This window comes from Terrapene carolina, unplaced genomic scaffold (assembly GCF_002925995.2).
Source record: "Terrapene carolina triunguis isolate 2854851 unplaced genomic scaffold, T_m_triunguis-2.0 Scaffold210, whole genome shotgun sequence".
Taxonomy (NCBI): Eukaryota; Metazoa; Chordata; order Testudines; family Emydidae; genus Terrapene; species Terrapene triunguis.
In genome coordinates, this window is record NW_020664561.1 from 25464747 (window position 1) to 25485273 (window position 20527).

Here is a 20527-nt window from a genome sequence, read left to right on the forward strand (position 1 = left end):
CCCCCATCCCCAGTTTTTAAACATAGGTACTATGTTTGCCCTTCTCCAGTCCTCTGGGATGTCACCCATCCTCATGAATTCTCAAAGATAATCACTACTGATTTCAAGATTGCTTCTGCTGGTTCCTGATGTACCCGAAGGTGAATTTCATCAGACCCTTGCTGACTTGAATACATCTAACTTATCTATATATTCTTTATCCTATTCTTACCCTATTTTGACTTGCTTGCCATGTCCCTTGTTGTAAATATTAATTGTGTTAAATATTTGGTCACAATTTGCCTTTTTTAGTGAAGGCCGAAGCAAAATAGGCATTAAACACCTCTGCCTTCTTGTTGTGTATATATAAGAGAGCATCGTGAAGTTATCCCACTGTAATCAATGCTGTAATAAGAAATATGGTCCTAGCTGGAAAACTAATGGCAGCTGACTTTTTTTTTTCTATTTAAATTGTACTTTTCCGCTATGTACACTATTCAATTAATAATATTTTCTCCATCATGTGACAGGAGAAGGAACAACAACAGAAACTACAAATTCTCCCATGCCCACAAGCACATCACCTCTATCTGCACTCTCCACTCCACACTCACCTACAGGCAAAAACGAAGGTAAAAGTGAAACACGGGGCACAGTTTTGTTCTCAGATTGTTTTCCCTGAACTGACATCTAGTTCCACCACACAGACGTTACAACAATCCTTTACAGTTGTAATCCTTTACACTGGCTTACCTCACATGAATAGTACATTAAATAATTAAATTAGGAAAATATTTCAAAATATTTGTATATCCTTGATATATATAGAATCTGATTCTCATTTACATTAAGACCTCTTGATGATGCCAGAACAAAATGCAAAGAGGCTTTAGGTAAATGAGAATCAGACTCTTAAAGCTTAAAACATAAGAACATAAGAATGGCCATACTGGGTCAGACCAATGGTCCATCTAGCCCAGTATCCTGTCTTCTGACAGTGGCCAATGCCAGGTGCCCCAGAAGGAATGAACAGAACAGGTAATCATCAAGTGATCCATCCCCTGTTGCCCATTCACAGATTCTGGCAAACAGAGGCTAGGGACACTTTAGAGCAGGGGTCGGCAACATTCGGCACGCGGCTCGCCGAGGGATGCTCTGGCCGCGGCTTCCCGCCGCCTCCATTGGCCCGGGACGGCGAACCGCGGCCAGTGGGGGCCGCGATCGGCTGAACCTGCCGCGTCAGCAGGTAAATAAACTGGCCCGCTAGGGTGCTTACCCTGGCGAGCCGCGTGCCGAACGTTGCCGACCCCTGCTTTAGAGGATGGTTTTGCGTCCTGCCCATCCTGGCTGATAGCCAATTTAATGTAATTTCTTTTTTAGAAACACAGGGCCACATTCTCAAATGCAGGCACCTATTGCTAATTGTATCCATAGAATTTGTGCGTGCACGACAGGTAAGTGCATGCATAAGTATCCACTTTGCATGCATAAAAGCATGAGCATGTGCAGGTGCATGTGCAATTTAGGCAGCCATATTGTAAAATCTGATCCATAGCCCTGATGCTTCTAAAGCTACATTTCCTAACAGTGAACTGGGAATATTTCATTGTAGGCTGTTTACCAAAAATACTAATATGGGGGTGTGATATGGTGAAGGGAACCCACAGAGGTGCTGGAAGGGATTGGGCTCAGCATCATATATTTGTACTATAGCTGAGGCCCACAGCTGAGGGAAGCCTTCTTTATATATATACATAAAAATGGCCTTAAAGGCATAGGGCATTGTTTGAGTTCTCATTCTACCTTTGTCTCCCAAGTGCTTGAACTCCAACTCAGATGTGGAGGTTTCCTTCACTCAGGTGTCACAGCCTATCACAGAGAATTAACAAATTAAACTAGTTCTAGTTTTAACTTGTTTCTTGTATAGTACATGTTGTTCTACGGTAGACAGTGTACTGCATGACAGATAATTAAGCACCTGGATGAAATAATGGAGCTCAGTGTCTCATGCCTTGAATTCACATTCTGGATTAAAGAAAGCACTACAGAATAAACACAATTACTATTTATACTGTACATTTCACAGTTAAGTTCCTGTCAGTTATGTATCACCAGGTGCTATAGGGTTATATAGACTGGTATTGAACCTCCATTTTTACATCCTCTACACCTGAGAGAACCATTTCACCTCTAGTTACAAACATCTTTGGGAAATCTCCATCCCACGCCCATTCCATCAGAATCCCAGACTACCAATATCAAGCTACAAGATAACTCCCCAAATAAATCTTATTAGAATGGGATGAGTGACCTACAAGGTTAAAATCTTTTTAGATGACAGGGAACCCCAGGAGCAGTCAGTGTGAAGTTGGGAAGAAAAGAATGGTTCTTCTCTCCCCATGGACAACTGAAAAGCACTCTTTGGTATAGCACCAGTAAGTCTCACTCGGTAGTATTGGGCCAGATCCTCAGGTGGTGTAAATCTAGCCAGCTCCAATGACTTAAGTGGAGATACATTGATTTACACCAGCTGAGGCTCTGGCCCATTATCTTACATCCTAATTTGTAAACATTCCAGAAACATTATTTTGTTTTTATTGCTTAAATTAAAATCAAATATGATTAATGTTTCCAAATTTTAGTATAAACAAAAATATATAGAAATGAAGTTGCAAAGTGACAGGTAACATCATAAAACCAATATAATTATAGGTTTTTATCACTATGCTTCACCGACCCTTTTCCTGATCTATGTGCTTCCAGTTCTCAGTTTTCAGTGCTGTTTAAGAGTTGCACACTTTTGGCGTGTGCTGATCATGTGAGGCACATAGGGAGAGATCAGTGATTCAGGTGAATCAGCTCCCTTCCAAGTAAACGGCAGGAACTAAAGAGCCTAGAATGCATGTGCTTTTTTGTATGCTGCAACTTAATTCATTGCCTTCTCCAGGACTACTCATGCTTAAAGTCAGGCATGTGCTCATATACCTTCATGAGTCAGGTGCCAAAGCCCTTCTCCTGCATGGGGCAAGGATCTGTTTGAATTAATCGGATTGCAGGATTGGGGCCTTAATGTACGGACACAAATGTGTATAGCCTTCTCTTGACTTACTGTATTTACTCCTGTTTTATTCCTTTTAGGGAATGAGCAGAAACCTAATGGAACTGGTAAGAGAACTATTTTACTTTCCTTACAGAACTGCAACACTTCTCTATGAAATTTGCTTATATTGTGGTGTTGTTAACGTCTAATAAGACAAATCCTTTGTGTGTACAAGTATTATCTTCTAGATTGTTTAATGCCTTTACATTTAGAATAGTGAGATCACAGGTGAAATAATATAGACTGGTTTAAAAAGGAGGAACCAAATGAACCAATTTGCTTTTGTCTGAATTTGTGATTTACATGTATTTTACTGAACATATCTCATTCACTTAACATATTCATTTAGATTGTAAGTTCTTCAGGACAGGGACTGTGTCTTTGTTATATGTTGGTACAGTGCCTAGCACAATGGAACCTTGGCCTCCAGGCATGACTGTAATACAAATAATTAATACAAATAATAGAATATGGTAGGATCTGAACTGTGTATGCTAGTTTAAACAGAAAATGTGTTCATAATTGTTTGGTTTTGTTACTTCCAGATAGTGGTTCCACATTTATCTGACCTAGCAGAGGAGTTAAACTTTTACAAAAATTACAGAAAACCCCAATAGAATTAAAAGAAGAGTCCAAAGCCCACTGAAGTCAGCTGAAGTCTTTCCGCTGAATTCACTGGCTTGGGACCAGATCTATACAGTAAAAAAAACAGTAATATAAATATAGCACAGATAAGAGAATTCAGGTTCTTCATCATATAATAGCACTTTACCACACACTTACAAAATCGTATTATCTTTATCTGCAAACAAAGAGTTAAGAGGTCACAGCTGAGAATGAGAGAGAGGACAGTGAAACTGGGGCTGAAGGCAGAGAAACACTATAGGAAGACTGAAATAGCAGTAGAATAGTACAGTGAGAGGTACCAATGTGCCCTTTGAACATACAGAACAGACATGCCAAACCTGCGGAAAAAACACAGAAATTGTGCTTATTTTTGGCTTAATTGGCTTGTGAGTTGCTTGTTGGCTAGTTTTTGGCTTGTAGCTTATTGCTTGTTTGTCGTGTAGCTTGTTGCTTGTTGTAGTTTGTTGCTTCTTCTTTTTTTTGATTGGCTGCCGGCAAGCAGGGGCAAGGTGGGCATAGGAGGGCGGGGGAGGGTCAGGGGTGCATAGCAGGCCCACGGCAGTCCCAGACTGCACGCCGGGGGGATCTAGTCACATAGAGTGTTGGGGTTCTTAGGGATTGGCTTGTTTTGGTCTTGTTTTGAAATGGGATTAGCTTGATTTTTGGCTTATTGTGAAAGTCGGGGTGCTTATTTACCGCGTGAAAATTGGCAACTGTGATGCAGAAGATGAAAAACAGACAATAGAGTTGGACAAAAGTGGAACCAAGATGCCAAATCTCTTGAAATTAAAAAAAAATAGCAATCAGGTTAGAAGTTATGATTTATTGTTAGATAAAACCTGGTTTATTTATTTTTCCTTTTGTGAAGCAATGATGACATCCAGTGGTCCTTTAGGTTATTTATAGGTATATATGGTATATATTACATACAGGTATTTCAAGAGATGAATTTTAGCTTCCATTTCCCTATTCAAAGAGTCAAAGTAATGAATACTGATTACATGCCATTTTTGGACATACATTTATTCTTAACTTCTTTCAAACCAGTCTAAAGAATATGAATCAACTGACAATCCTAGGGAAGATTTTATATCCTCTGAGAGTGCTGTGTGGTGGTTAGATCAGGGGACTGAGAGAAAGGATTCCCAACTTCTGTTCTTTGGCTTTGCCACTGGCTGGGATGTATGACCTTGTGCACGCTTGTACAATGTCTATAAAAGTATTTACCAACAGAATCTGATTCTTACTGAGTTATTCAAATAAGATGGGACAATAGATTAGTTTTTACATTGGTTTTATACGTAAGAGAATATTAGAGGCTAATAGTGACATTTATATTATTGTTTTGGAACAGTTATTAAAATTACAAGGGTAAACCTCTCTCTCTCTCTCTGCACGACAATGACCATTTCATAAAACACAAAGCACCTGAATCTACAGGGGGCTGAGCAACCTCAGCTACCATCAAAATCAACTAGCTTTATCCTGATCCCATGAAGCCAATGAAAATCTCACCTTTGACTTCAGCTGCAGCAGTGTCAGGCCCAGTGAGAACTGAGGGCATTGAACACGTCAGGTTCTCAACTCATAGATGCTTTGCAACTCTGGTTTCTTTTCTTATAGAATGCATGTTTCTACTTTTGATTTTGGCCTTACATATAAGAAACAAAATGAAATTGTATAACTGCCTAAAATATACGGTCTCAGTTTTCCTTCTTTTAACATTATCTATTCAGGAATAGATACCTTCTTTATGTGTGACTTTGTTGTCATTGTCTGTGCATAACATGTTAGGAAGCACTAACAGAACTATTGTACTTCCTTACTACAGGCATCATTCCAACAAGCAGCACAAACCCCAGCACTCATGAAGACTCAAACTCTTCCTTTGGATCCAGCAATCAGCCACACAGCAGCACAGCTGCCCTTACTTCACTCACTCCTGCTACCACCACATATAAACCATCAGGTTTGCTGTATTCCTTTAGATTCCCCAGGTTGGCAGTAATACAATTGCTTGAGCTGTACATGGAGAAAATTGTGTAGTTTGGCAGTTTATCACAGTTACTGCTCAACAAACTGAAAATGTTCCTAAGCTTCACAACTGACGCAAGACCACAAGGTGTTTCTGTGTTTTATTTCCAGCATATGACTTGATCTTACAGTCATTATTCAGGCAAAACTCTTCCTGCAAGTCAATGAGAGTTTTGCCAAAGCAAGAGCTGCAGGAACTGGCCCAGTAAACAGTGACACTGATAAAACAAACAGTGAGTGGTTTCTAAGCAATGAAATAAATACCAAGGCACTGTAGGTAGCATACCTGACCTGGCAAACACATACTGCTGAGGGTAGTGCTTACACCAGGGGTTCTCAAACTGGGGGTCGGGACCCCTCAGGGGGTCATGAGGTTATTACATGGGGGGTCGCGAGCTGTCAGCCTCCACCCCAAATCCTGCTTTGCCTCCAGCATTTATAATTGTGTTAAATATGTAAAGAAGTGTTTTTAATGTATAAGGGGGGGGGTCGCACACAGAGGCTTGCTGTGTGATAGGGGTCACCAGTACAAAAGTTTGAGAATCACTGGCTTACACCATGAGGAGTATCATGGATGTAAGCACTATGTTTAGTAGTTTGTGGAATTGTGCCTAATGATAAGAACTATGGGCAAAACTATGTTCACACAATGGGATAAAACCTGCAGCCCTTATTCAGGCAAAGCTTCTGTTGACTTCATTATGGCCCATATATTTGAGAACTGATTGACATATAAAAGAGTCCTGATATTGTGAATTCTAGTTAAAGATTCTTGTTTTGTTCTTTAATGGAAATACTAACACAACCTTACTTGCAGCTCTGTTCAATCTTTTGGTAAGATAATTACAAGAAGAAAGTACATAGTCCAAGACGTTTATGATATGATTACATGAAACAACAAACTCACTTTCTAATACTAATTTGTTCTGTCCTTGCAGATGCTTCCAATCTGCCACGCTTGCACACCACCTCACCATCCGTGAACCATACTCCAACCAGCACTCAAGCAAACATTTCTCAGCCTTCCTCAAACACCATTTTGACTACTCCCACTCTCACAACAGGTGACAAACCTGCACACAGTTCTGGCAATCCTAACACTGCATGCATGGGAAATGGGTTAGAATGAGGGCGCTGAAGTGACTTTGAGTATTTTTTTTAAACCTAACAAGTGATTTATTCTACAGATGCAACTGCAGAAAATTGCATTAAACTAAAATCTCTTACTACTAAGAATAAAATGCTTACTACTCCTAATGTAAGAGTTAACTGATGTAAAAGAGGCCAGATTCACTTCTTCTCAGCCAAGTGAAAAATTAACCTTCATTCCCTCTGAACCATCTGGCACTGGCTACTGTCAGAAAACAGGATACTGGACTAGATGGACAATTGGTCTGACCCAGTATGGCCATATTCATGTTCTAACATGAGCTTTCAGAACAATATTATGGCAAAAAAGGACTAAGACAATATTTGGAGGTATCAAGAAAATATCAAGCAAGAGTAGAGAGGTGATACTGCCTCTGTATAGGGCATTGATGAGACCACTATACTGTGTCCAGTTCTGGGGTCCAAATTTTAAAAAAGATGTTGAAAAATTGGATAAGATATAGAGAAGAGTTGAATACCTTACAACAAGAGACTATAGAATCTCAACCTATTTAGTTAATCAAACACAAGGTTTAGAGGTGACCTGATCACAGTCTATAATCACATACAAAGAGAAGAGATATCTCATATTAGAGTGCTTTTTAATATAGGAGACAAAGGCATAACGATAATCAGTGGCTGGAAGTTGAAGTCAGCAACGTTCAAACTGGAAATAAGGCAAAACTTTTAACAATGAGATAATCAAACACAGGAAAAGATTACCAAGAAATGTGGTAAATCTTCTATCCCTTGAGTTTTTAAATAGAGCTGGTTGAGATAATTTTTGACAAAATCTTTTTCTTTAAAAAATGCCATTTCATCAAAATTGTTTTGTGGAAGTTTTGGTTTAAAAAATTGCCAGGAAGATATCTGAAGTGCAGGCTGAAATTTTGGGGGGTGGAAGAGGAAGAGAGAGACCCCACTCAGACTAGCTAATAGCCTGGTGGTTAGGGCACTCATCAGGGCTAGGGGGAAGCTAGGTTCAAATTTCTGCCCCAAATCATGCAGATCAGAGTTTCAAACCTGGCTCTCCCACATCCTAGGCAAGTACCCTAATCAGTGGCCTTAGAGAGTCAACACATCTCTTCCTCACTGAATATTTAGTTATATAATACTTAGTCCTGCCTTGAGTGCAGGGGACTGGACTAGATGGTCTCTCGAGGTCCCTTTCAGTCTTATGATTCTATGATATAGAAAGTGGAACAGCTCCAACAGGAGTGATTGAGACAGACTCTATAGCACTGGCTATTCTGGGATGGGCAGGTAGCTGTCGTGTGTTTTTGTGAAAAATTTCAGAAGGTCTCATTTTGTTTTGCATCAGAATGAAGACAAATTTTGAAACTTCTAAAAATCTTTTGTGAAATGGAATTTTTATTTTCTGGACAGATCTATTTTTAAATCAAAATTGGATCTTTTTCTAAAAAATAAAGTCTAGTTCAGTGGTTTTCAACTTATGGTCCGCAGACCCCTGGGTGTCCTCAGACTATGTCTAAGGGATCCGCGAAAGGTTGTTATTATCATAGAACACTGGTTTTCAACCAGTGGTCTGCAGACCCCTGTTGTAGAAATAAGGTTAAGAACCATTTATAATGAGCAGTATGATCCGCAATTAACAATATCACTGAGAAATAATGAAACACATAGTATCTAAGGGTATGTCTACACTACGAAATTAGGTCGAATTTATAGAAGCCGGTTTTATAGAAATCGGTTGTATACAGCCGATTGTGTGTGTCCCCACATAAAATGCTCTAAGTGCATTAAGTCGAGGCTAGCGTCGACTTCCAGAGAGTTGCACTGTGGGTAGCTATCCCACAGTTCCCGCAGTCTCCGCCGCCCATTGGAATTCTGGGTTGAGATCCCAATGCCTGAATGATGCAAAACAGTGTCGCGGGGGGTTCTGGGTACATGTCGTCAGGGACCTCCCCCTCCGTCAGAGCAACGGCAGACAATCGATTCGCGCCTTTTTACCTGGGTTACCTGTGCAGACAACATACCACGCCAAGCATGGAGCCCGCTCAGCTCAGCTCAGCTCACCGTCACCATATGTCCTCTGGGTGCCGGCAGACGTGGTACTGCATTGCTACACAGCAGCAGCTAATTGCCTTTTGGCAGTAGACGGTGCAGTATGACTGGTAGCCTTCATCGGCGATCTGGGTGCCGGCAGACATGGGGCTGGCAGACGTGGGGCTGCATTGCACACAGCAGCAGCCCCTTGCCTTTTGGTAGAAGATGGTATATTACGATTGGTATCCGTCGTTGTCGTACTGCAGTGGCTGTCAATCATGGGCACCTGGGCAGACATGCTCAGTCCTATCGAACTGTCTTGACGATGATGGCTATCAGTCGTAGTATGCTATTTTCTGCCAAGCGCCCAGTATTTTCTGCCAAGCACCCAGAAGATGCCGAGGGCTATCAGTCATGCTGCACTGTTGTCTGCCAGCTTAAGATGTAAAAAATAGATTTGTTCTGTATTCATTTGCTTCCCCCTCCCTCCGTGAAATCAACGGCCTGCTAAACCCAGGGTTTTGAGTTCAATCTTTGGGGGGGCCATTCTGTGTGACAGTTGTTTGTGTTTCTCCCTGATGCACAGCCACCTTTGTTGATTTAAATTCCCTGTACCTGTACGCCATGTCATCACTCGCCCCTCCCTCCCTTCGTCCGTCAGATACTAGTTTCGCGCCTTTTTTCAGACCAGACGCCATAGCACTGGGATCATGGAGCACGCTCAGATCACCGCGGCAATTATGAGCACTATGAACACCACACGCATTGTCCTGGAGTATATGCAGAGCCAGGACATGCCAAAGCAAAACCAGGACCAGCCGAGGAGGCGATTGCAGCGCGGCGACGAGAGTGATGAGGAAATTGACATGGACATAGACCTCTCACAAGGCACAGGCCCCAGCAATGTGCAAATCATGGTGTTACTGGGGCAGGTTCATGCCGTGGAACGCCGATTCTGGGCCCGGGAAACAAGCACAGACTGGTGGGACCGCATCGTGCTGCAGGTGTGGGATGATTCCCAGTGGCTGCGAAACTTTCGCATGCGTAAGGGCACTTTCATGGAACTTTGTGACTTGCTTTCCCCTGCCCTGAAGCGCCAGAATACCAGGATGAGAGCAGCCCTCACAGTTGAGAAGCGAGTGGCGATAGCCCTGTGGAAGCTTGCAACGCCAGACAGCTACCGGTCAGTCGGGAATCAATTTGGAGTGGGCAAATCTACTGTGGGGGCTGCTGTGATCCAAGTTGCCAGGGCAATGAAAGACCTGGTGATATCAAGGGTAGTGACTCTGGGAAACGTGCAGGCCATAGTGGATGGCTTTGCTGCAATGGGATTCCCAAACTGTGGTGGGGCCATAGACGGAACCCATATCCCTATCTTGGCACCGGAGCACCAAGCCACCGAGTACATAAACCGCAAGGGGTACTTTTCAATGCTGCTGCAAGCCCTGGTGGATCACAAGGGACGTTTCACCAACATCAACGTGGGATGGCCGGGAAAGGTACATGATGCTCGCGTCTTCAGGCACTCTGGTCTGTTTCGAAAGCTGGAGGAAGGGACTTTCTTCCCGGACCAGAAAATAACCGTTGGGGATGTTGAAATGCCTATCGTGATCCTTGGGGACCCATCCTACCCCTTAATGCCATGGCTCATGAAGCCGTACACAGGCAGCCTGGACAGTAGTCAGGACCTGTTCAACTACAGACTGAGCAAGTGCCGAATGGTGGTGAAATGTGCATTTGGACGTTTAAAAGCGCGCTGGCGCAGCTTACTGACTCGCTCAGACCTCAGCAAAAAGAATATCCCCATTGTTATTGCTGCTTGCTGTGCGCTCCACAATATCTGTGAGAGTAAGGGGGAGACATTTATGGCGGGGTGGGAGGTTGAGGCAAATCGCCTGGCCGCTGATTACGCGCAGCCAGACACCAGGGCGGTTAGAAGAGCACAGCAGGGCGCGGTGCGCATCAGAGAAGCTTTGAAAACGAGTTTTGTGAGTGGCCAGGCTACGGTGTGAAACTTCTGTTTGTTTCTCCTTGATGAACCCTCTGCCCCCCCCACCCGGTTCACTCTACTTCCCTGTAAACCAACCACCCCACCCTCCCCTCCCCCCTTCGAGCACCGCTTGCAGAGGCAGTAAAGTCATTGTTACTTCACATTCATGCATTCTTTATTAATTCATCACACAACTAGGGGGATAATTGCCAAGGTAGCCCGGGATGGGTGGGGGAGGAGGGAAGGAAAAGGACACACTGCAGTTTAAAACTTTAACTTTTATTGAAGGCTAGCCTTCTGATGCTCGGGCAATCATCTGGGGTGGAGTGACTGGGTGGCCGGAGGCCCCCCACCGTGTTCTTGGGCGTCTGGGTGAGGACGCTATGGGACTTGGGGAGGAGGGCTGTTGGTTACACAGGGGCTGTAGCAGCAGTCTCTGCTCCTGCTGCCTTTCCTGCAGCTCAACCATACGCTGGAGCATATCAGTTTGATGCTCCAGCAGACGGAGCATCGACTCTTGCCTTCTGTCTGCAAGCTGACGCCACCTATCATCTTCAGCCCGCAACTTGCTCTGTTCATCCCGCGATTCAGCCCGCCACCTCTCCTCTCGTTCATATTGTGCTTTTCTGTTGTCTGACATTGACTGCCTCCACGCATTCTGCTGTGCTCTGTCAGCGTGGGAGGACATCTGGAGCTCCAAGAACATATCATCCCGAGTCCGCCGTTTTCTCCTTCTAATCTTCGCTAGCCTCTGTGAAGGAGAAACATTTGCAGCTGGTGGAGGAGAAGGGAGAGGTGGTTAAAAAAAGACACATTTTAGAGAACAATGGGTACACTCTTTCACATTAAATTTTGCTGTTCACATTACACAGCACATGTGCTTTCGTTACAAGGTCGCATTTTTCCTCTTATATTGAGGGCCTGCCGGTTTGGTGTGAGAGATCACTCACGCAGTGCCAGGCAACAGATTTCGGCTTGCAGGCAGCCATGGTAAGCCACAGTCTTTTGGCTTTTTTAACCTTCTTAACATGTGGGAATGGTTTCAAACAGTAGTGCCCTCATTTCCCATACCAAGCACCCGTTGGGTTGGCCATTTAAAATGGGTTTGCAATGTAAAAGGAGGGGCTGCGGTTTCTGGGTTAACATGCAGCACAAACCCAACGACCTCCTCCACACCCAATTCTCTGGGATGATCACTTCACCCCTCCCCCCTACCGTGTGGCTAACAGCGGGGAACATTTCTGTTCAGCCGAGCAGGAACAGGCACCTCTGAATGTCCCCTTAATAAAATCGCCCCATTTCAACCAGGTGACCGTGAATGATATCACTCTCCTGAGGATAACAAAGAGCGATAAGGAATGGATGTTGTCTGCATGCCAGCAAACACCGGGACCATACGCTGCCATGCTTTGTTATGCAATGATTCCAGACTACGTGCTACTGGCCTAGCGTAGTAAAGTGTCCTACCATTGGCGGACGGGATAAGGCAGCCCTCCCCAGAAACCTTTTGCAAAGGCTTTGGGAGTACATGAAGGAGAGCTTTCTGGAGATGTCCCTGGAGGATTCCCGCTCCATCCCCATACATGTTAACAGACTTTTCCAGTAGCTGTAGTGGCCGCGATTGCCAGGGCAAATTAATCATTAATCATTAAACACGCTTGCTTTTAAACCATGTGTAATATTTACAAAGGTACACTCACCAGAGGTCCCCTGCGTGCCCTCAGGGTCTGGGAGCACGCCTTGGGTGAGTTCGGGGGTTACTGGTTCCAGGTCCAGGGTGATAAACATATCCTGGCTGTTGGGGAAACTGGTTTCTCCGCTTCCTTGCTGCTGTGAGCTATCTACATGATCTTCATCCTCATCTTCCTCATACCCCGAACCCGCTTCCCTGTGTGTTTCTCCAGTGAAGGAGTCATAGCACACGGTTGGGGTAGTGGTGGCTGCACCCCCTAGCATGGCATGCAGCTCCGCGTAGAAGCGGCATGTTTTCGGCTCTGCCCCGGACCTTCCGTTTGCCTCTCTGGCTTTGTGGTAGGCTTGCCTTAGCTCCTTAATTTTCACGCGGCACTGCTGTGCGTCCCTGTTATGACCTTTGTCCTTCATGGCCTTGGAGACCTTTTCTAATATTTTGCCATTTCGTTTACTGCTACGGAGTTCAGCTAGCACTGATTCATCTCCCCATATGGCGAGCAGATCCCGTACCTCCTGTTCGGTCCATGATGGAGCTCTTTTGCGATCCTGGGACTCCATCACGGTTACTTGTGCTGATGAGCTCTGCGTGGTCACCTGTGCTCTCCACTCTGGGCAAACAGGAAATGAAATTCAAACGTTCGCGGGGCTTTTCCTGTCTACCTGGTCAGTGCATCTGAGTTGAGAGTGCTGTCCAGAGCGGTCACAATGAAGCACTGTGGGATAGCTCCCGGAGGCCAATAACATCGAATTCCGTTCACACTACCCCAATTCCGACCCGCTAAGGCCGATTTTATCACTCATCCCCTCGTCGGAGGTGGAGTAAAGAATCCTGTTTAAAGGGCCCTTTAAGTCGAAAGAAAGGGCTTCGTCGTGTGAACGTGTCCAGGCTTAATTCGATTTAACGCTGCTAAAGTCGACCTAAACTCGTAGTGTAGACCAGGCCTAATAGAGTTGGTTAAAAATGGTGGGAATTATTGCATAAATTTCATTGAATTTTCTTCCCTGTTTTTCAACTATTTTTGAAGATCAAAATACAAATATCTGTATTGAATGTACCAGATCTTTTCATATTATCAGTCACTGTCCTTTACAACTGAATGTAGAAAGCTGCCTTATGATATTAATTTGTTTTTCTCTTTTCTTTTCTTTTCTTTTCTTTTCCAGTAACTACTACAGTGACAACTCCAATATCTTGTGGTAAGTTATGCTTAATAAAAGTGAAATGAAACTTTTCAAACCAGAAAGAAACTCTCTCCACTTCACTCAGATCAGCTAAATGCTCAAATAAACCAAATCAGCTCCTATCTCAGGTTGTTTTTTAAGTTTTCTTACTATTTTAGTATCAGGGGGTAGCCATGTTAGTCTGTATCTACAAAAACAACAAGGAGTCTGGTGGCACCTGTTAGTCTTTAAGGTGCCACCAGACTCCTTGTTGTTACTATTTTAGAATAATTGTTTTAAACTTCCTCGAAGTTTCTGACTTTCTGCTGTCCATTTCCCACTCTGCTGAGGCATCCTATCGGGCACTAGGCTGCTGCTATTAATTACACGTCAGTGCTGGAGCAGAGTCTGCCTAAAGGAGAAAAAAGTCTGGTTTTATTCAACACCAAGGGGCTCTCTAAGCTTTTTTTCTGCAATAATTTTATTTTACACCATGTGAGAGAGGAAATGAATGCAAATTTTAGTGGCTGATCACTAATTCAAACTAGACAAGTTTCTCCAATTCATAGGCAGAGTCCAGATCTAATTATTTGGTAGACAGTTTGGAATATATAATGTTTTGCAGTTATTAATTGGTCCTGCAACAATATGTTTTCAAAAGACCAGGTTTGTTTGTTTCCTCATATATCAGGGGAGTAGAAAAATACATTTCCAAGTTTCATACACCAGAACAGATGTTTTCAGGAGTAATTAAAAAATGAACATTTCCTTTTGCAGGAAATGTCAACATTTTAAAACTACATTCCCTTCAGATTAGGAATGAAAAGTCAAAATATTGAAAATCATCTCAGAATGAAAAACTATGAAAAGTTTTGAATCAGAAATGGTGAAATGAAAATTTCAATAGTTTTGATTCACACGAAATTAGTCAACGTGTCAAAATAAAAAATTCCATTTTGAATTGATGTTCCAGAATAAAAATAATTCCTTTAGTTTCAAAATGTCAATTCAAAATGATTTTTGTTTTGTTTTGATTCTTCCAACTGGAAAATTGAAAACAAATTCATAGACATTGACATTTTCCCATGGAAATTTTCTATTTTGACAAAACTACATTTTCTGACCAGAAAACTTTTTGGTCAAAAAAATTCAACCAGCTCTAATATTTTCTCTTGGGGTCTTTAAAGCACAAATTATGCTGGAGAGCAGGATACAGTGTTGGATCAGTAACTCTCTAGCTGAAGTATAAAAAAAAAGTAAGAAAAATTATTATAAATCCATTTTTCACATTTTCTCCCCTTCTTTTAGAAAAAATTGATATTAATGTGAAATATACCTACAATGGTAACACAGTCACTGCAAAGTTGAACATTCCTGGAAAAAATAGAACATACAATATTTTCTGCAACCCCACTTGTAAGGTGAAAAACCAAACTATTGAAGGACTTAAGGAATGTCTGCCATATAACATTACAGTTGGATATAATGAATGCCCCAAAATATCATCACATGTAATTCATATCCCACCTGGTAAGTACAGCTTTTGTTCAATATGAGGTTTTATTTAGCAAACACTGTGTTATGTTCTTGGTGCAGAGTTTCAGAAATCTGCTGCTTGACTGGGTGGACTCCAAGTGTTGTTTGGGGCTGGAAATTCCTCTCTCTTATACCCTTAGACTTCAGACTCTGAGTTTTGGTATCATTAATCTTTGATTAAAGCACAAAGTTACACCTCTCCCCATGTCCATTCAATGAAAATGATATAATAGTGATGCAGTATACATGCTCAAAGAACAAATAGTGTGTTATGCATGGAGTCCTGAAAAATTGCCCCCTCAAATACCTTAAATATTATCTTAATTTGAAATGCACGTTTCCTGATTAGGCTTGTGTGTTTTCAAGCTCTGAGTGGTCACACACAAGTATGTTTTAAATATTTCTTTGCACAAGGTGTATGGCTTAGAGACAGTTGATCAAGAAACTGGACTTTGTAATTATGTTTTCAGGGACAAAGGTGTATTGAGCTTTTTCTTATTTAATTCTTTCCACCCTAATTATATTTTCTGTAGTCCAGTGCAGATTGAGTGGTGTGAGTAGCATGTAATATTTTTTTATTTAGTTTTCTATGTTCAATTATATAGCTTGCCAAATGATACCCATTCCTCTCTAGATTCATAGTGCAGGAAGAGCAAAACATTCTTTAGTGACTGATATGGTGGGGGAAATTCTATTTGATAAACTCTTCAGATATACAATACATAATAGGCATGAGTTTGAAAAGATGGCCTCCAGACTTGTAACTTAAGCTATAAGACTCCTTTATATCAGGTCCAATTGTACAGAGCTATCTGCAGTGGAAACAAGGAATGGAAGCTTTCCTCATCTGCTGCTGGCCTTCTCTTCCCCTGTAACCGTATTTTACATCCTCCCGCTTCTTCCCTCACATCTCTGTATTAGTCAGAGATAGAGAATGACCACTACAGTTTAGTTTCCCAAAACAGTTTCCTTTATAGCCAACTCTATTTTTCACATGCTTATAACCAGGATGGGGATAGTTCCTCTATAGCCAGGATATTGGCCTGGTGGGACAGTCCTCTGTATGGGTCTCAGGACTGATGCAGAATGAGGAAATTTAATCTGGGGTAAAATTTTCCAAAGAATATAAGTGATTTAGGAATCTGTGTCTCGTTGATTTTCAATGAGATTTAGGTTTCTAAGTGCCTAAGCCACTTTGAAAAATGAGATTTAGTATCCTAAATCACTTAGGCCAGATCCTTAAAGGTATTTAGGCTCCTAACTTCCATTGAAATCATTTGATCCTTTGAGGATCTGGGCCTTCAAGCCTTCTGAAATTTTTATCTTTGTTTTCATTTCTCATCCTGCTGAACTGTTAGGCAGAAAGGGAGCTGGTTTCATGTTTCAAAAGGAAAAAGAAAGGAGGAACAAAACCATCATGGATATAAGCAATAGTACTAAACACTATTCAATAGAAAAGTGAATAGTAATGTTACAATTAAAGTGGTTTTTTTAATAATAATGAAGGATGTATGGAAAGATTTTTTTGTTTTTGGTGAAATTCAGCCTGTTTGTTGATAGTGCTGCATCATCCCTGCGATGATAGGATACATCCCTTTCATCACTGGCTAATAATAATAATTTATTTCTGCCTTTGGAATGCATTACAGTGCACAAAATTCCACATATTGGAAAAACAAATCCCTGAAACACTGGAACTCTCTACAAAGGATTTATCACACCTCCAAATTTACTCAGGACTAATTCTTCACATTAAATACAGTCCATAATAAGGGGCAATATGGGTGGTGCTCTGTCCTGAAGCAGTGAGGGGAGGAATTTGTTCTCAATTCCATGGCACTTCAAGGGAGTGCACCTGCTGTTACACCCTTCAAACTGCAGCTGATTGTTCCTTTTGTGCCAGTCACACTCCCGTGTGTTGAAGTGGAACTTCCTCAAGCAGAGCATGTCTGGCCCTTACGGGGGACAGGAAAAGCTTCTTGCAACTTCTTCTCCCATCTTTGCAGCCACATAAAGTTGGCACTCAACAGAGTGTGAGCAACTATAAAGTTGTTCAGATTTCCTGGGCCTCCTCGTCTTTCCCTGTCTATACTTTTCTGAAAAGCAGGCTGAAATTTTCCATATCTGGTCTTTCTCTAGAAGAGATTTTGTGTTTTAAAATTTTTTCAAAATATTTTCAGGCATTTTTGAGTTAAGATAGAATGTATAAAATAAATTTTTGCCATTGTAAAAAAAAAAAAATCTAACCATGCTATCTTTGAATGTGGTATAACAGAAACTTTGAATTTGGAAACTTAGAATTTGTCACATCCCTTGTGTTCCATGAGGACTACTGGTTTAGAATTTCAAAGGCCAACATTAATTTCACTCAGTTACATTTATATTATTTTTTAATCACTGGGTTTTTTTGGTTAATCCTTTAATTGTTGGTTAAATTTCTTAATGTATTACTTGGTGTCATTTGTTTGTATATATTTTATATAACAGTAGAGTCACCAAACAAGAACATAATTAATTGGTATGAAAAGAAATAACATTGCAGAAAATGTCACAATAATATAAGACATGAATCCTTCTTCACAGATGGAGCTAGGTACAGTTTGGAAAGCCGTGAAATAACCAATACATCTGTACAACTGCGTTGGAATAACTCATCTAATTGCTCTTTGGCCTACAATTTTGCCTGTGAAAATGGTAGGAAACTTTTTGTACCTTTTAAAAGTTACAGTTTTAAATTATTTTTGTTTTGATTTGATGGTGAATGGACAAATTTAAAGCAAGAAATATCATTTTTATCCTAAGTGTCAGCATAAACTGAGATACTAGAGTAGACTTAAAATGCATATTTATAAAAATATGGAGGTGTGAAAACATTCCCTCATAAACAGAGTATGAGAAGAGGGATAGAGGATGGACAGTAGTAGATACTGTATGGGAACTAAAAATATATATATACTATTCTATATACTATTGGACCTTACCTGAGAATGTTAACTAATGACCAGATGGTTGTTATGAACTTTGAACTTAAAGAAAATGCCACATAGAAAACCTGTCTTCTAAATTATCCCATCAGATATAATTAATTTCTAGAGCTAGTGGGAAACCAAATTTCAGTTCAGTTTCAGAAAAAAAATCGCCCTCAATTGGGACAAAAACCAGAACCTTGAAAATGTTGGTAGAACTGAAATCCCACAATTTTTCACTTTGGAAACAATGAAAATGGTGGCAATTCTGAAATGAAATATGCTCCCCAGGATGCCTAGCTACTTGCCAGGTGGGCTGCAGCAGTGGAGAGGTCCTGACAACCTTGGTATCTGGTGCTTTAAAGTGACATAATTCTGGTCAGTTTTGTGGCTGCACACCACTGAATGAAAGCCATGAAACTGACCAGACTCTTGTCAAGTTAACAAGAGTTTCACAACTGCTGTTCAGTGATGGGCAGCCCTGGAGTCCCCAGCTCTGGGAACGTCCACGTAGAAGGGCTGCCCCAGAGCTGCAGAGCTTAGAAACTCAGGCTCCCCAGCAGCCTGTCAGGCTGACAGGAAACCAGGGAGGTGTCCAATGGGCCAGTTTCAAAACCTGCCTGAGTGCCATCAGAAGTTCCTTGAAATCAAACCATTTCAGCAAAATGTTTGACTTCAACAAATTCTGATGAAAAAATGTTTAATCAGAATTTTCTCAACTAGCTCTATTAATTTCTCCTGTGACTTGCATGGAAAGCTAGTTGAGGGATTGGGGAACTTCTAAACAAAGATAAGATAAACCTGTTATGCAGACTAAATTATAATGCTTGAAATGGAAAACAGACTAGAGAAAAATCATCTAGTAGACTCTACACTTCCAGATTTTGAGTAGTGTATTGGGCTTTGATTTTTTATTTTAGTTGATATTAACTAAACAATTTTTAAAGGAAATCTTTGTTGTATTGTTTTCTTTTATTTTAATGGAACACTATGGGTGTAATCCTAGTCCCATTTGAATTCAATGGCAAAAATCCCATTGTCTTCAATAAGTCCAGAATTTAACTCTTTTTAATTATATTTGTTGTTTTAGCTCGGGCCAAATTTTTTGGACAATGTTGACAAAAACATAAATTTTGCTACATGTACAATTTATATTACATTTTTATCAGTTTAGTCAATTAATTAATAGTGTTGAGTGAATCAAAGAAACAAGAAATCACCTTGGAAGTCATATTTGAAAATAATTGGTTCTACTTGAAATCCATATTCACATTCATAATGTCTAGACTTTCTTCACCAAGGAAGATGTATACAATTGGTTGTGTATCTTGATAATCTTTGAGCAGGATACATTGAATAGAACATGCCCCTCTAACCTCAGGGGAGATGTATGGGGGGGAAATGGTAAATGTGTAAATCACCACAGCCAAAACAGAGCCTTTAATCTTAAATGAAGGAGGTACAATACAATAAGTGGTGCAAGTCATGTATTTAGCTCCCTTTTTGAAAACTGATCACAGGTTTTTTATCTAATATCTATCAAGGTAAAAGGAATAGATTATGAATGTAAAACATTAAAATATTTAAAGGTGGGATTTTCAAAAGCACTTAGCATTAATGTAGCACTGCCCCTGCTGAAGTCAACCTTCAGTGTCAAATTAGGCCAATGCTGAGCTCTTTTGAAAATCCCACCAAAAATGTTAACTAGAATTTTTGGGTTTATGAAAAAGTATCAATGAAACTTTGCATTTTAACATAGGGGAAGATAAGCAAACTGTTACAGAACATCTGGGAATACTGACAAATTTATCACCCAACAAGAACTACACATGCACTGGGATTATATACTATCTTGAGAAAATGGTTGCGCAGAAAACCATTAATATATCAACAGATTATGGAAGTGAGTATAATTTTTTGTTTTTTAATGTTTCTGATACAGATCCATTTTTTATTCACAGCAGCTATATTTCCTGGGGGAGGAAAAGGATGTGTGGAGAAGGGATAAAGGATATTACAAGTCTGGTAACCAGATTCTATGATATTAGCATAGTATAAATCCCATAGATTCGAGAAGGGAGCAGAGAGCATGGTGTTCAAAGAGTTGGAAGAAGGAGCAAACGGTAGTGAAAGAGGATACCGTGTTTACAGGCAGGGGTTGGAGAACACAGAGATATTAATCTTGAAGAGGACAGATTTGACCATAAAATTATATATTTAGAAGGAATTAATTACTGGGTAGGAAAATGTTCTATTTATATTTAATTAATGTTAAAGATGTACTAG

At 41.0% G+C, this 20527-nt stretch overlaps 1 protein-coding gene across 1 annotated transcript in view; it reads left to right on the top strand.

Moving 5' to 3' along the window:
* The first annotated feature begins 544 nt into the window (after positions 1–544).
* Positions 545–20527, top strand: part of LOC112124821 (receptor-type tyrosine-protein phosphatase C-like) — a 79957-nt gene continuing 59974 nt past the window's right edge. Inside the window, exons 1-7 of the mRNA XM_029912363.1 lie at positions 545–611; positions 3118–3144; positions 5538–5675; positions 5872–5973; positions 6679–6804; positions 13743–13775; positions 15048–15269. Coding sequence (XP_029768223.1) covers positions 545–611; positions 3118–3144; positions 5538–5675; positions 5872–5973; positions 6679–6804; positions 13743–13775; positions 15048–15269 — 715 coding nt within the window. The remainder of the gene's footprint in view (positions 612–3117; positions 3145–5537; positions 5676–5871; positions 5974–6678; positions 6805–13742; positions 13776–15047; positions 15270–20527) is intronic.